The sequence below is a fragment of the Podarcis melisellensis genome, assembly GCF_964234715.1.
Source record: "Podarcis melisellensis genome assembly, chromosome: 2".
NCBI classification, from domain to species: domain Eukaryota; kingdom Metazoa; phylum Chordata; class Lepidosauria; order Squamata; family Lacertidae; genus Podarcis; species Podarcis melisellensis.
Window position 1 is genome coordinate 40,138,931 of NC_138529.1, and position 17,222 is coordinate 40,156,152.

General features: G+C 39.5%; 1 protein-coding gene across 5 annotated transcripts in view; it reads left to right on the plus strand.

The window, feature by feature from the left end:
* Window positions 1-17,222, plus strand: part of MYH10 (myosin heavy chain 10) — a 72,319-nt gene that overhangs the window by 19,028 nt on the left and 36,069 nt on the right. For 2 of the 5 annotated variants that reach the window (XM_081895006.1, XM_081895005.1), the window contains exons 4-11: window positions 2,930-2,957; window positions 5,137-5,239; window positions 7,768-7,797; window positions 8,968-8,985; window positions 11,393-11,485; window positions 13,277-13,340; window positions 15,426-15,524; window positions 16,626-16,769. In XM_081895006.1, the coding sequence (XP_081751132.1) occupies window positions 2,930-2,957; window positions 5,137-5,239; window positions 7,768-7,797; window positions 8,968-8,985; window positions 11,393-11,485; window positions 13,277-13,340; window positions 15,426-15,524; window positions 16,626-16,769 (579 nt within the window). The remainder of the gene's footprint in view (window positions 1-2,929; window positions 2,958-5,136; window positions 5,240-7,767; window positions 7,798-8,967; window positions 8,986-11,392; window positions 11,486-13,276; window positions 13,341-15,425; window positions 15,525-16,625; window positions 16,770-17,222) is intronic. The other 3 variants (XM_081895009.1, XM_081895007.1, XM_081895008.1) reach the window with 2 other exon arrangements.

Here is a 17,222-nt window from a genome sequence, read left to right on the forward strand (position 1 = left end):
GTTTAAAAGTAATAGCTGCCCTTGTATAAACATTGGCGTTACTTTTCTGGCGTTTGTGTATATCTGCTTTGGGCATGCTGTATTTAGAGGATGGAGTCTGTTAACTCTTACAAAAGCAGTTTAATGTTGAATGAGTTTCCTGTAAACTATATTGCCACGCTGGGGTCATGATTAACCTAGTTTCATTGGCATTGTTATTAATAGTTACTTTTCAAGCTGTCCAGTATTCTCAAACACACATACTTCTCTGTATTGGTTTAATGACATAGCACAGTACTAGGAAGGTGGGGGGTGTATTGTGTTCCTCCAAACAGTTCATAGCAATAGTATTTCTTCAGAAGATCCCAGGTTAGGCTGAGAGGTAGTGACTGGCCCAAGATCACCTAGTGTGAGGATCACCAATCTGGTGCCTGTGGCTTCACAGGCACTCACAAAGGTCTTCATTCATTTTACCTGTGGGTGCTGTGTTGGTGACCCTGTATGATGCGGGAGATGGGAATGGCAGAGTGATGCAAAATAATTGCTGCAACTAGAAGGGCCTGCACTGTTGCATTCTGGTTGGTTTGGAAGGATGTTTGTGGGTGAGAGAAGTGGCAGGGATGGTTTTCCTACTCTCCTTATGGCCCAGCTTGCTTGCTTGCTTGCTGCCTACCAGCCATGTGGAGCTGACAGCAAACACCTGCTTCCTCCCATGAAGGAGCTTGCACTTCACTTATGGAGATATTCAACTGGGCTTTACTTCACCCGAGTTCTATAGCACTGCAGATTAAAATGAAAAATGATTCTTTATGAAAGGCTATCCTTTTTATTACCCTGTTACAGACACACGAGGTGCACAGTCTTTCTTTGTTCAAGAAACAGGAATGTAGAAACTGTAAATAATTAAAAAGAAAAAAATAGCTTATGATGAACTTTAGCAGGTAAATCCTGTCAGGTAAATTCTCATTTAAATTTCCCCCCACAAAGCTTTTCTGATATCGTTCTCCTAGAAGCATACTTCCTTGTGGGTTTTTTAAGTATTGAAAGGCCAACATCTCCTTTTCTGCTGTATCAACACACAAGCAATTGTAGCTGCTCATTGTGGTGAGGAGTGTCCTAGTCCCCAAGTCTTACTTGTGTCAACTCAAAGCTCTTTAAAGTTATAACTGGCAAAGCAGTGTTGGTCTAAACCAGGCATCGCCAACCTGCGGCCTTCCAGATGTTTTGGCCTACAACTCCTATGATCCCTAGCTAACAGGACCAGTGGTCAAGGGTGATGGGAATTGTAGTCCAAAACATCTGGAGGGCCGAAGGTTGGGGGTGCCTGGTCTAAACACTTGGGTTTTTGTCTTTACAAGGCTTAATATTAAACACTGTCCTCTCCCTCCAAAAAAAAAAATTCAGTCTGCTGTTGGTGGCAGAAATGAGGCAAAAGCATTCTAGCAGCCTTTATAAATTTTCTTTAAAGGAAATAATGCTTAAGTTTCCATCCTTTGCTCTGCGCAGACATAGGCAGCCCTATAAATTATCTGCTGCTATAATATAACAATATTTTTGCGTTCCATGAATGTCAAAGTGATGTGTAACAGCTGCATTTATTTCTGCTTATTGTTGAATGATTCCCAAAGGGTACTACGTTAGTTCATATCTCTGTGTGCTTTTCAATATGCTAACATTTCTTCTACAAATATAAGTTTAAACATTAATCTTTTTAAGTGGATAGGGCTTGTATCTGACACGACACATCACCTTTAAGGCAATATTTTAAAATTACGAGTTTTCATTTCAAATCATTCACCAGCTGGTTATGTCAAAAACATATACATTGTATGAGCAGTCCCTGGAAAAAAAATGTATGGTGGAATGAGACTTGATAGTTCTATGGCTGGTTGGCACCTCAATACCAAACTTCAACAATACTTGCTGAAAGAGCTCTTTCCAGAGGAGGCTAGGTTGTATCGTTGTTTGAATAGTTATTTGTCTTTGCTTTGCTTTCATATGAGGTTTTCCGGCCATTTCGGCAGTCACAGGCTGTACCTCCTATGGTGCCTTTGTGAGGTCACAGTAAATACGTCTTCAGAAATCCACAATGCACAAGAAACTGTTTTCTGTTCCTGCTCAGTTCCTGTTTACACTTGCTCAGCCCTCTCCTACACTGAACACACACCTCTGAAACATGCCCATATTTTATTAGATGCCAGGACTGGACATCCACACTCCCATCTATTCTTAACAGAGGAGAAGTGCAGTGAGCTGCTTTCTGAGCAAATAAAGTTGCAGCTAATATAGGTATTTCCCATTGGTGGTGTGACTATTTTGTGCTCCTGTCTTTTTTAAAAATGTCATAACTATTCTGTGTTATGCTTTACCCCTACAGCAGTCACTTTGTGTGACTGGTGCCCATGGCACTTGCTCAAACTTCCAAATTTGCTTACCTGTCCCCAAAAGGCTGGTAGCTCCAAAGGAAGGGGGGATGTATGGTAGGCATGTTGAAGTGGTGACATTCTTGTCTCTCTACTGTAGACTTATGCAGAGAGCCCTTTTGTCAGCGGTAGTATAAAATAACGAGCCTTGGCAGCATATAGGTCAAACCTTGTTCGGTTAGTACCTTGTATGACCTTTGTTTAAGTTAACACCACTTTCAGGCTCAATTCAGGGCATGTTTTAACCTTATAAGTCTTCCATAGTTTAAATCGAGGGTCCCTGAAGGACTGCATATATACATGTGCCTACACTCACCTTGTCTGGGTGATTTGATTTAAAAATTAGGGGGGTTGTGGATGGATGTTACAGTGGTGAAAATTTGCGTTTGGATAATATTATGGTTCTAGCTATTCCTGGCAACTTCTTGTCTACTCTCCCTCCTCTCAGGTTTTCTGTCTCTGCGTACCTTCTTAGCAAAATATGTGACCAAAATGTCAATCATAAATTGTTCCCTTTTCCTTTGCAGATCGTGAGGACCAATCAATTCTTTGCACGTAAGTAAACACATTTTGGAGCTTAGCTTTGTTCTGTGATAGTGTGATGACTACTATTTGTCAGATTCACAGGGAACAGGGGCTCCTAAGATGAGTTACACAAGAGTTAACATTTAACTTTATTCACTGAATGATCTCACGGGTAGCAGAGATCATTATTACCAAACTATGTACTGCAGTTCCTTTGCAGGAGGCAGGCTGTGGCATTCCTGCCTTAGTAGGAACTGGATCTAGTGTGTCCAGTGCCTTCATGGAGGTGAGCTTGGAACTGGGAACTTCACAGTTCACTGCTTGCTCTCGCAACTGTTATTTTAGCTCCTGTTGCGAGCCAGCTCTTGCTGCCACTTGCTACCATGGCTTTAGGATGGATTAGGCCAGGCATAGGCAAACTTCGGCCCTCCAGATGTTTTGGACTGCAATTCCCATCATCCCTGACCACTGGTCCTATTAGCTAGGGATCATGGGAGTTGTAGGCCAAAACATCTGGAGGCCCGAAGCTTGCCTATGCCTGGATTAGGCTATAAATCTAAGCATATCATTCATGTGAGATCTGGAAGAATGACTTCCAGCTATTTAGGGGTTTAGTGAAGGGCAGTAACCCCACTTCACACTATCTGCGTCATTCACATGCTTGCCAAGGCAGTCACTGTCTTTTACCTCAAACATCTTTCATTCACAATTCACAGATTCATAAGGAATACGGAAGTCAAGAGGCAAAGGCACTGAAGATACAGGGGGAGATGAGAGGACTAATGAGGTCTTCAGTCTGTCTTCTGAGGATCATTTGTCACATAATAAAACCAGTGAAAAATGTAAAAGTTTTGGGTTAGTCAGTGGGAACCCCATACGTAACTAATAAGTTAATATCGGTGAACATACCGTGTCTCCAGTCTATAACAAGTCTATTTGGCAGTGAAATGTGAAAATCCAACATCAGTCATGGAATGATCCAAAAGTGTTCTAAAGGCCAGGAGTGTGTGTGTGTCCTCTTTCATCAAGTATTCCTATTCCAGGAAATCTTGTATAGTTCACCATCTGGCAACAATACACTATTGGGGGGGGGGGAGAGAATTAACTTCAATTTCAGCTTTGCAGCCACTGCTTATAAAGAGAATAGAACCTATGCTTGACACGTTGAATACCTGCTTAAAGTTATGCTTTTTTCCCCTTTCATATATGTGCAAGCTAGATGGACCATATGAAATTGATTATAAAATAGCAGTAATTTGGATATTGTACATGAAGTATTCACCACCCTTTAGCCAGATCTTTTAAATTCTGTTACTCCACAAAGCATAAGGAAACTTAGGGCTCTTTCTCAAGTAGCTACTTCATATGCAGCAATACATATTCATGTTTGAAGAAGTCTTATATCGGGCAACTTGAGAATGGTTGTGCAAATTTATATATTGTTCCAGGAGATTCCTTTTTTGATTCTCAGCGTGTATGTCACTATCTCATCTTTCCTTTTTCCTAAGCAATTGAAACAGGAGTGACAAATGTTTTGATTCTTGCTATGCTTCAGTTGTCAATCTTAATGGGGCAGGACAGGACTCTTGGGTCATAGCATCCTACAGTTGAGTGGTGAGGGAGACTCAAATGGTATTTCCTGAGTGGCAAAGGTGACTTCAGATAGAATTGTAGAATTGGAAGGGACCATGAGGGTCATCTAGTCCAACCTCCTGCAATGAAGGAGTGTTTTGTCCAAGGTGGCACTTGAACCCACAACCCTGAAATTGAGTCTCATGCTCTACTGACTGAACTATCCCAAACTCACTAGAGTTTTCGTTCTTTACCATTGGGTGACTGAAGAGTGCTTTTAGAAGTTAGCTCGGAATGTCTGGTTTTCATTATTTAAAACCTACCATCCAAGTTCTTACTAAAATACATTTAGTGTATTTTCAGTTGGAACAGCAAGCTGCCTCATTGACAGGGAGAGTTCCTTCAGTGAGAGGTGCTCTCAATACCAAGTGTATCTGCTGTATAACAGTGGTTTTACATAAAACTCACTACTGAACAACTCAATTCAGCATCTTTTCACATCTCGGGAACCAGAAAGTACCTTGCAGTTGTCCGAATATTGCATTAATAAAATTATCCTAGACATTAAGTTGTAGTGAAAGCCTGATTGTTGTTTCTCTTCCACAAATCTAGCTTTAAATGATGTGTGTTCTTTCAGAGGTGAATCAGGTGCTGGGAAAACAGAAAACACCAAGAAAGTCATTCAGTATCTTGCACATGTTGCTTCCTCTCATAAAGGAAGAAAGGACCACAATATTCCTGTAAGTTTCACATGGTATTTCCTTAATTTGCAATTGTTGTATTCTGTAAAAACGGATAATACCTTGCTTTGAAGTCTGCTTCCGAGACCCTGTCCATGATAAACAAGTGTTGAAAAACAGGCCACTTAAAGTTGGAATCAGTTTGTAAGCACTGCTGTTTGCTTCATTATCCATTCAACAAAGAACTTGCTTTAGTTTAAGGGAATAGCCACCTAATAGTTGTGTTACAATTGCTCTCTATTAGAAGTTACAAAGCATAAACAGTTGGATGCCAGCTTGGTAAATTATGTGTACATAACAACCCTCTTGCTGTTACAGTTGTCTTTGGAAATGATTCTGTAAAATCCAGTATGTGTGTCTTGATATAATGAATTCTTAAAATAGAAATATGCATTGTACAATACACCATTGGCATTAGTTTTTGTGGTGCCATATGCTAAGTTCTATAGCAAAGCAAAACATGTTCTTGAATGAAAATTCATTGCCCCACTTTTGTGCTCTCTTGGATATTGCAATGTCTCCTTAAGTTCTTGCTGTTAGCATAAGGATTTTTGTGATGCATATTTGAGCTGTAAGGAGGCCTTCAAGTGATCCTGTACCAGATAGATACATCATGCTATTGCTTTTAGCGTGCAGTTGGCTGACTGCTATTCCTCTAGATGGAGATGTGCCCTGTAATTGGGGACTAAAAATTTAAAGTCGTTGGGCATTTAATAGATATAAATTCTAGGAGTCTGTTAACTCTAGCACAGGTAACTTTTAAGTTTTCAGTTCCAGGGACCACTTTTAACCCAAATATGCATTTGGGGACCCATTTCTTAAATTTTGTAATATATATGTGCATCCGAATAGTCCCAGCTGTTACAACCCACATTGAATCAGGACACAACACACTAGTGGGTTCCAGCCCACCACTTGAAAACCCAATACTTCAGCATACCCAAAAAAATGGAATCCAAGGAAGGATTATTCATGGAACTGTCTTGGATCTCAAAGGCTAGCAATGAGTTTTGTGGAGCAAAATCTACAGCAAGAATGAAGTATAGGACATAAAACCAGTCCCTTCCTCTGTTGCTGGGGTTTAGTCCCATACCAAAATGGTATCTGAGTATACACTTTTCATGTTGTTCATGTGAATGAATGGTTGGTTAACCCTTTTTGGCAGAAGAATAATGAACTTGGGATGGTGTTGTAGTTGGGCACAAAACATACCCTCTATCCCTGGCAGTCCATATCTTGGTTTCCACTAGTTCTGGTGGTATAGGTTTGTTGTGTACACTATATGCATGCACATGCAGAACAGATATACCTTTCTTTATGGGGAAGTGAGAAATGGAACACCATTAAATCACCTCTGAAGACACTGAAGGCATACCGCATTCTGTAGCTTTAGAACTATTAAGGTATTTAGTTGCTACCCTCCTTTAATTCTGCAGCTTGCAACAATTAAGCATCTGTTTGTGTAACTTTCACCTGAAAACTCTCTACTGTTGCCTTCCAAAACTTTTTCTTGCTTTGACAAACAATTGTAGAGCACAGTGTTCTTCTTTAAACTGCTATTGCCTTATAGCTGTGGAGAAGGCACCATGTTTTGGAACATGGGCTTTATCTGCCCACAATATTCATTGTATAGTGCAATATAAATGAGTACTTGAGTTGTCTAATTGATGTCATAGAAGCACAGGATTGAATTTTTCACCATTGGTCTTAGCTGTGTTGCTTTCTATGAACCAATATTTGACATTGCATCTTTAATAAATAGGTTTTATTTAGCATCCCTTGTGTAGATAATCGAATTTTGATAAAAGGCATTATGGATAAAGAAAACTACATCCCGGTTTGTTGGGTTTTGGAATTTTTTTGTGTGGTGCGGTACCCGTATGTAAACTTTGGCAATTTGTGTGCTACTGTATCCCAAGTTTGGGAAATACACTAGAGTGATACAGAGTTCTGATTCACATATGGAGTTCTACACGTTGGTGTTGTGTTTTCTTCCGAGTTAGGAATTCCCCTGCATGTGCAAAACATTGCACACATCATCTCACGAAAGATAAGAGCAGCTCTTGCATGCACACATCTGTATGCATGGTGGAGGCCCTGAATGCACAACAGGCCTGTTGAATCCTGGCAAAGGAAACTAAATACACTGCCTAGAGACTTCTATGTGATCCAGAAAATAATAATTCTAGGTGGGGGTTTTTTGGTCAGAACTTTTTGGAAACATTGTATTTAATTATGTCTTGAGAGCAAACAGTGTATATTGTATTACCAATCTATACCTTTTCTAAAAGAAGCCAGTATCAGACCTGGAGTCATGAAATAAGATTAAAAAGTACTTTTAGATCGTCAGCTTTCCTTGAATGAAGTTCACATTTAATTCTATCTGGCTAAAATTTAGCTGTTGCCACGATGAACATGGTGGCTAAAGAAAATATGCTAGCATGTATATGAGAGTGAAATCTTGGCAATGGATGGGAAGGCAAGGTCAAATTTGCTAACATGTGAATTTGTTTGTTTACAACAAACAGCCCGAGTCACCTAAGCCAGTGAAGCACCAGGCAAGTGTCTTTTTTATGCTTCTAAACTTTATATAGGCTTAATCATTCTTGTTTTACATTTTTAGGAGACTACCTGTCAACATCCAATATAAGTATACAAGTAATTTCTGGTACAGGCATGCAGCTAAGAGTAAACTTCATTATTGCACATGTACAGAAACACCGATATAATTGTCCTTTGAGCGTGCATATCACTCAGTGTAACTGACAAAGTAGTCAGGCACAGATTCTCCCAGATTGCTGGGCATTATTGTTCCATATTTTGCTGACTATGTGGGGAAAGCAGGAGTGTTTTAGTGCTGGTATGCCTAGATTTCCTGCGGCTCAGGATAAATCTGAACTGCAGTTGCCCTAGGGCTGGTACAGTAAACTCTGACTGCATAGATTCTTAGTTCTAGAGGCCAGTGAGGAAAGAGGGCATGCAAATCCCAGGACTGATTGTTCTGGATTCTTCTTTCTCCCCATTCTTTTTTGACTCAAGCTGTCACCTGCCTAATTAAATAAGTGACCTATTTACTTCCCGTATAATGTCTTGAAGTGATGCCTTGTACTATGTACAGGTGTTGAAGTTGAAACTAAGATTTTTTGAATGAGTAGGAGTTCACTGTGACTCTCTCTTGGCATGTGGATTTTAGGAGCAGCCTAAGTACTGCTGAAGGTTGAACCACCTATGGTTTGGTATGTGGTTGACTGGTTAGCTATTTGGTCCAATATGTGACCTTCAGCAACTTAGCAAGGGAAAGGCTAATACTGTTTACTTTCTATGAAAAAGCATACAAACAGATTCTGTTATAGCTCTTCCCTCTATAACCCTTATGGGCCACTGCTTAATCATTAGGAGAACTTGAGTGGCTTCTTATCCATAGACTAGGGTAACTGGACAATAACTCTTCGAGTGCAGAGCAAAACATGGATGGGATCTCCTTGGTGATCCAACCAGATTAAACAGGATAACAGTTTTTGCTACCTGGTGTCATATTCATCAGGTTTATTTTATACTGTGAAGTTGAAGAAGGGTCTGATAACAGATTTTCTATATTAAAAAGATGAGTAAACTCTCCTATAGGAACCCAATAAAGCCATTTTGTATTTTTAATCCCAGTGTGTTTCTGTAGGTTTCATAAGTTCATAACCATTAACATTCTGTTTCATTGTCATTTTGAACTGCAGAGTGGATCCCTGTTGTATGTGAGTAGCATGTAGCTCTTCTAGCTTCTCACCCCGCTCTCAAAATGAGTCAAATCACAGGGATGCTGAGAGCAAAGCCTCTCTTACCTATCATTACACTGTTGATTTGCATGAATATATTGCATGTTACCACACCTTCACAATATTTTGGATGCTTTTTCCAAGATCTCCCTGAATTTATGTCTGAAAGCCAATGTAGATCTTGCCTTTGGTTTCAAGCTTCTGTGATACATTGCAGAATAGGATGGTGGTCTCCATATGCCTCTTGTCTGTTTCCTCACATGGGACTGATTCATGACACCAAGACAAACGTGCCAGGCATTTTAGGGCCATAAGTAAGAATAACTAGGAAACCTATTTTGAAGTGTTCATATCAGGAATTGGGAGCCTGTAACACTCCATGTTTTCTAGACTCCTGTCATCCCTGACCATGTTGACTGGGGCTGATGGGACTTGGGAGTACACAAGATATGGAGGGTTACCGGTTCCTCATTTCTGTGTTATAGGCAAGCAGTTGTACAAACCTCAAGATCTGACTTCATAGAGACTAAAATAACAGATTAAACCTGTTGTATTGATCAGACACTTGGGGGGTACAAATGTATGTCTCTCTTCAGTGAAGTCTGAAATTTGATTTTGCTTGCTGAGAACAGCTAAAGGCACACTATGCTAGTGTGCTTGGGCTGTAACAGGAGGTAGCATCAGTATTCCATGAAATGATTTATCTTCACGTATTTCAGTTTTTTGTAACTGTCCAAACTGAGATAAACTCCGTTCTTGACTAGATGTATTCCTGCAGACTCCATAGAGCTCATTTCTGCAGTTCATATTGTTTACAAACAATTTACGACCTTTTCTGCTTGTCAGATGTGTGCTCACTTGAATTGACTCTGAACTAGCTGTTTGAGCCCCTATTACTTGGTTTCTGTGTTTTGTTTTTGTGCTTTTCAGTGCCCATTGAAAGGCATTTTGCTGGATAATCTCTTAGAAAGGAGGAACTAGCAAGAACCTGCCATGTAGAGTTAAGATGCAAAAGGCAACAATATGTTTCTTTGCTGTATGAAAGGGGTTTTTTTATCGTGGATATCAACCAGCCTTGCACTTCCTCTTACTATAGATAGAATGGTGTAGTCTTAGTTAAACATTTAGAAAAAGCATGTTGAAATTACGTTACGTTCTTCTGCATATACAGGGTGAGTCCTTTAAAAGAGGCCCCATGGATACAGAGTACATATGTTCCATGGGGCCTCTTTTAAAAGACTCATCCTGTATAAAGCTCACTTGTTTAACTCCAACAGGTGAGTTAAGCACTTGCTTCTCTGAAACCAGTGAGTGTTTGATGTTAGCTGGATAAGCAGAGAATATTCAGTCAAGAAACTAAGCGATAATTCTGTTCAGATAATGCACTTCTAAAAAGGTACTGTACAAACATTAACTAACAGTATGCAGAAATCTTTAACATACATATAATTGGGACCAAACAAAACCAATCATACTGTATTTCAAAGCAGTTGAAGGGAGGCCACTTACTGTTAGGTAACCTAGGTTCATACGTTTTCTACAAACAAGATTGACTGGAAAAAGCAGACCTATTAGCGGTGCTAATATTAATTTTGCAATTATATTACAGATACAATTCCACTCTGCCACACACCTTTGCTATCCAAGACATGGCAGCAAAATCTCATCTTTCACCAACTTGACTCCTCATTGGGCTAATGGATACACACAGGTGTAAACATGGACAGCAGTGGGGAAAGAATTCTCCCAGACATGTCTGAGCTGGCAACTCAGACTTAAAAACCTTTCTAAAAAACTGCAAAATTAGTTCTGTGTCCTGTGCTTGTAGCTGAAATACTGTTTCACCTCAAGTTTGAGAATAGCCAGAGCTAAGGCAACACTGCTCACTTCAGTCTAAAACAATCCTATAAGTTTTGTTTAGATGTGGGAGCAGAAATCTGTGCTGCACAGATGATTAGTTAAAATGATAAATGTCTACTTCACAAAGTTTTTTTTTTAAAAAAAATCTTTGTGCATTACTAACGTATACTTTGTCAGGCCATTTAGCTGCCCCAGATACTGGTCTCAGTGGAAGATGGAGCATCATTTTTTTCTTCAAAAATTGCCTGAAAGGTGGCAGTTTGTCAACCCTGTGCTTTATCCATTAGCCCTAACGTAAATTGTATCTATTTCTTTAGTTTTTAATACCATATTTTCCAACTGTTTTTTATGATGTCGTCCATCTCAACTGTTAACAGCATTAAGCATATTTTGAAGATGCTGTATTGAGAAGACATATGGGGTCAAGGCAATTGAAAATGGAAACCACACCTGGGAAATTGTGCTGCTCTTGGATTGGAGTTGCCTAACTTTATGTTTGTGTCTGTGGTTTGTTGTTTTTTTCCAGGGTGAACTGGAACGTCAGCTTCTACAGGCCAATCCCATTTTGGAATCCTTTGGGAATGCAAAGACTGTGAAAAATGATAATTCCTCTCGTTTTGTAAGTTTTTAAATTTTAAATTTAAACCAAACAACCTTAATTAAATGCTAAACTATTTTTTCTAGGCAGATCTACTCTTAAGAAACCTGTTGAAATGCAGTAGTTCTTCTCTTCAGGAAGGGGAGAATCCCCCCTCAACTAATCTTGGTCTTCAATGCCCAGACTTATGCTGGGAGCAACCAAACTTGCATTACAAAGATACATAACACTTGGGCCAAAACAAATCTTGATTCAGGTGCATGAAATTTTAGATCATTTTTCTGAGTATATTCCAGCCCTTGTATATTCTCAGATAAGTACCAATGTCTGTGCCAGTTACTGGTCTAACAGTGCAATCCAATACATGCCTAGTTAGAAGTCCAGCTGAGTTGAATGGAGCTTACTCTGTAATGACTGGGTGTAGCATTGCAGTCTAAATGAGTCCATCCCCTGTTGTGTTGGTGTAAACATGCCTTGGATAAATAAGCAATTCCCTCCTGATTAAGTTCCATGTTTACCTATGATACATTTTTTTTTAAAAAAAGAGCTCAGTGTTAATTTTTCCATGAGCAAGTCATGTAACAGCTGAAGCTTACAACAGAAAGAACCAATTTGTTACCTCATTCTCTAGAAGAAGAGAGGTAGCAGCGTATAGTCACTCCGTTTATTTAGTTTATGACTAGCCTTCCAATCTTGCTTTCATTATAATATTGATGCATTGTAGACTTTAAATGACTAATACAAGTTGAGCATCAGTAGTACCCTGTAAGTGTGCGTATGCAGTACATGCAGGTTAGAATGGTGGAGCCATAACCAGTCCCCACTCAGCCATGAAGCTCATTGGGTGACCTTGAGCAAGTCACACTCCCTTTCAGCCTAGCCTTCCTCAGAAGGTGGTTGAGAGGATAACAATTGGGATGAGGAGGAGCATGTACACCATTCTTGGCTCCTTGGACAATATAAAAGGCGGGGCATAAATATCATAACAAAATAAACAAATAAAGTTTAGCATCATGACAAAGAGCACGATCTGAGAGTCCCTAGTTAAAATGTTTTATCTTGGCTGTGAATTGACTGAATGACATTGCGAAACACATTGTAGCCTACATCTTTTAATATTTGTAAGCACAGCCGAGAGGATGTAAAAAAACAAACGAGGCCTTTTCTTATAACTGGGTTGGGATGAGTTAGATCAACCAAATCTCAATCTGTCCAAAGTATGATGGCATTGCAGAGTAGAGTAGATGTAATTAGGCTTCTTCTCAGACGTACTATCTGAAACCTAATGGTAGTCCAACAGATAGGACATTGGCTAAAAGTTCGCAGGCTGTGCTGCTGTTTTGCTCAGTTTTTACAGGAGGCGCAAAGACGTGAATGCAGTAAAGTTTCTTTCCTGTAAAAGTCCTTAAGCATCTGTTTCCTATTACATTTTTCCTTTAAGTCTGTATTGATGTTGTGAACATAATCACTCCAATGGCTCTGGCACTATTTTTGTAATGAGTAGTTTAATGCAGTCCAGATGGTGATTTATTTTTGTATAGAAGTAATCTCCAGTAGTGAAGGTTTTTAAATTCTGATTTGATAAGAGAGAGTTCCTCCCCTGAAGGGGAAATGCATTGTGAATTATCTTCACCTGATGGAAGTGTAATAATAGTGATACACTAAGAAATGCATTCAAACATTGATTTAATGGATATAAAGGTAGAATGTAGCTGTAGTTGAGGGGTATTGCTGCTTCTCTTCTCAGTTTAAATAAACTTGGATGCATTGAATTTGTAAGGTAGTAATTTCTTATCTGTGTTTTTCCTACAGGGCAAGTTCATCAGAATAAATTTTGATGTTACTGGTTATATTGTTGGGGCCAACATTGAAACATGTATCCTGTTCTCAGTAGCTCATTTGATAAACTCTGATTATGGGGAAACCCAGCCAGATGGGCAGGGTACAAATAATAAATTATTATTATTATTTGGGAAAGTGTATTGATGACTTGGTTAAAATACAGTAGACACTTCTTCAGCGGCTATGTTGGAAAACTCGGGGCTTATGCAGAAGTGCACTTCCATTATTGGTTTATAGAATAAGTGCCAAATATGCACAGACCTTAATATTGAGGAAATTCAGGTGCATACTCCTGACTTCCAAGGTACACAATTTTTAAAATATGCCACAATAGGCTGGTCAACATTTATCCCAATTCTCAGTGCTGTATACGCTCAGGTTCTGCTGAAGTAAATAAAGCTTCATCAGTTGAGTCATCTGAAGACCGGGTTACAAGGCTGTGTTCTGTCTTGGTATACACTGAAACTGCACCTGGGTGATTTTGTTGCTGGGAAAATTACCAAAGGACTAGATATGATAGGAAGTAATTAAAATGAGTAACTACAGCTTTTGTGGCTGGTTATGACCATTGCACAAAGGTCTGCAGTTCAGAATGCAGAAAGTGGAAGATTTAGCATGGAGTTCTTGCAACCATTTTGATTGCTTACCACATTTCCCTCAAATCTACATATGCTGCACTTCCAAATTCCCTACTTTTCCCTTTCTGAAATCCATTCAGCTGTTATAGCCAGCTTAAAAACAGTATGCAAGCAAAATGCCAATTTCATGGTTGGAGACACGACACTTTGCAAAGCTCCCTGAAGTATGAACTTCCTAAGGGCCTCTAGATTCTAGAATCAGGAGAGGAGCTTGCCATATGATTCTGTCAGCAAATAAAAATGGAGCATCTAGGCTTCATGGACTCAGATGTTGTATATCTTGCTCCTTTCTGTTGTGTTGAAAATCACTGTTGAAATGCACCCCTACACAAAATGGCATATATATTTCCTACACAATACTTACCCTTCCCTTGGTCATCATACCTTTTTTTTTAACACAAAATGTTTTTGTTCTGTCTTTTATTTCCTTTATAATACATCCTTTTGAAATCTAGCTCCCTCATTTGCTCTTTTCACATTCCCACTCTATTTTCTTCCTTCAACCTTCTTTTAAAAAACAATTTATTATTGTTGTTGTTGTTATGCTTTAGGCAAAAACTTTCCTCTATAACCAGGCCTTTGGCCTTTAATTATCTGTGGCCTTTTAGAAGTTGGCGGAAAACTTTTAATGTATTTCTTTACCGCCTTAGTTTCAATGTATCTATGTGGGGTTTTATTTTGTTGTTAATTTGGTTGTTGGTTGGTTGTAGTTCACTTTGGGTTGCCCTGGATGAGACAGAGTGACTAACAAATTTAATAGATGATGATGACGATGATGATGATGATTATTATTATTATATGTCTCATTTTCTTCAAGTCTTCCCTAAAGTATGATTTACTCATAGCAGGGTTATACGTCCAGAACTGCCTCCTCTGTTAGAGCTTAGCTCTGGAAGATTAAGTAGTTTGAAAAAGGCCTGTGGCTATTGACATATGCAGAGTGCATTTATATTGCCACTGAGCAATTGCAAGCAGGAATCATGGGTTGCAGAATCTTCCGAATCTGAGCCTAATGGCATTTAGTAGCTCAAGCACGAGCAGTTCTCAGTTTATCCACAGCCTGGAAGCTCGGAGGGAGTTCACCACATGCCAGGAGAACATTATCTCTCCTTTCAGTGACATTTCCGTGTCTCCCTCTAAGCTGGCTGTGAAGTAGTATTGCACCTCTGCTTAATTTATGGATTTTGCACTCTCTCTGTCTCTTTAAGACTCAAGGATTTATTTATGAATAGTGCAGCCCGTGGTGGATGTAGCTCAGACTATTTGGAAGATGCGTAGGACCTCTAATGGTTTTAGAGGTACTAATCTCGCACATCAAATTCTACGCTGAGAATTTCTGGTGCTGATGAAGACACAGGGCAAAATAGAATGTGTGAAAAGAAATGGGGTGGGGGGATTGTTGCTGTTAATTAGGAGTTTGTTTCCTTTTCATGGCAAAACTGCATAGTTGTCCATTACAATCCTTAATTGCTCTGGCTCAGACCTACTAGAAAAGTCACGTGCCGTCCGTCAAGCCAAAGATGAGCGGACTTTTCATATCTTCTATCAGCTTTTATCTGGGGCAGGCGAACACTTGAAAGGTGAGTCAGTGCATTATTCTTTTCAATTTATGAGTTGCAGCGTTTAAACAGAAACTGAATTGATTTCATGGTTTTACTATCTTTTTGCATATGTGAAGGGCACTGATGGCTCTGTTTGTCAGGTCATTTGTACTGCCGCTGTCCAAGATACCTTGGATGAGTGATTCCTAAATAATGAACTCTGCAGCTAGGCTTCAGTTCGGTATTTGGAGTTCAGGTTCTGTGTTTGGAATGCTGCGGTGGTGCAGGCCTCAATGAAATCTGCATCACCCATATTAACAGATCCAGCAGACAATTACAGTCTATAAAGCTTTGTAAAATTTATTGAGCCCTTGGCTGGACAGAACATGTAAGCTTCAAGGCAGGCAGTTAAAGGAGTGCTGGCATCAGCTATCAAACTCACACTGGACAGAAGAGCACTCAAGCTGGGAATAGTGCCAAGGTGCTGTTGGTAGGCCAAAGCAGCATGGTATTTACACTTCAGACGAAGCACAAATTATTGTGAGAAGGCTTCCACTTCTTGGGATCATCAGCATTCCAGATGTAGATGTTCTTTGAGGATACTTTTTTACTTTTGTGTCTTCTGAAATATTGTTTGTCTACCTTTGGAAAGTTTTTGTTTGTTTCCAGCCCAGTGTGAAAATGAATCTGGGTTTTAAAATAGTTTATAAATACTAGGGAATTGGTCTTTGAACTCTTTAAACTTTGTCATTGTTAGAGAATAAAATACTGGCCTGCCATAACGTCTTGTATAGGCTTGCCATACGTCAGGAAAATTCATGACATGTCCTGGTTTTGGGGTGTAAAAATGGTACGGGGGGAATTTTGCCAAATTGGTAAAATGTCAGGGACAACCCGGATGTATGGCAACATGATGGAAAAAAGCAGTGGAAACAGCTCCAGAAGCTTAAAATCACTATTTTGGGGGGAGGTTTCCCCACAAAAGCTCAACAATTTGGGTTTGTTCCCTACAAAAGCCCAACCACTTTGCAGATGTCAGGAATTTCCCATTGTGAAATATGGCAACCTTAAATGAATGGAGAGTTACTTTACCCAGTGTCTTGAAGAAACCTCTCTTGCGTTTTTCCCTCCTCAATACAGCTGATTTACTCCTTGAAGGGTTTAACAACTACAGATTCCTCTCCAATGGCTACGTGCCCATTCCTGGCCAGCAAGATAAGGATAACTTTCAGGAGACAATGGAAGCCATGCATATCATGGGGTTTTCTCATGATGAAATCTTGGGTATGTTTGAAATGGCTTCGGTTTTTGAAGCGGGGAAATGTGTGTTTTTACACTTAAAACCTGTAGCATTTTTGTAAAAATGCAGAAAGTAAGTTCAGTATTGTATCTAGAATAGTGTGGCATCGCAGCTTAATAAACATGGTATATGGCTCTAAATATGGACTTGAAAGTATGTACATAACAAGCAGTAAAATCTTAAAAAGTCAGAGACTTTTAATGGTCTGGGCAGGGCATTATGTAGTTCATTAACTCTCCAGGAGTAGCATAAATCCTAAAAAAGGTAATAACGTCTTGGTGTAGAACTGGATTACCCTAGTGTAGGATTTCAGTACCTTTATTTTAGGGTTTGTAGAGCCTCTGACATATACCTTGCCTTGTTGAAACATTGGACTTGTCAGATACAGCTATGACCTGATCTGAAACAGGGGGGCTTGTCCTGTGGGTTTCCTGAAC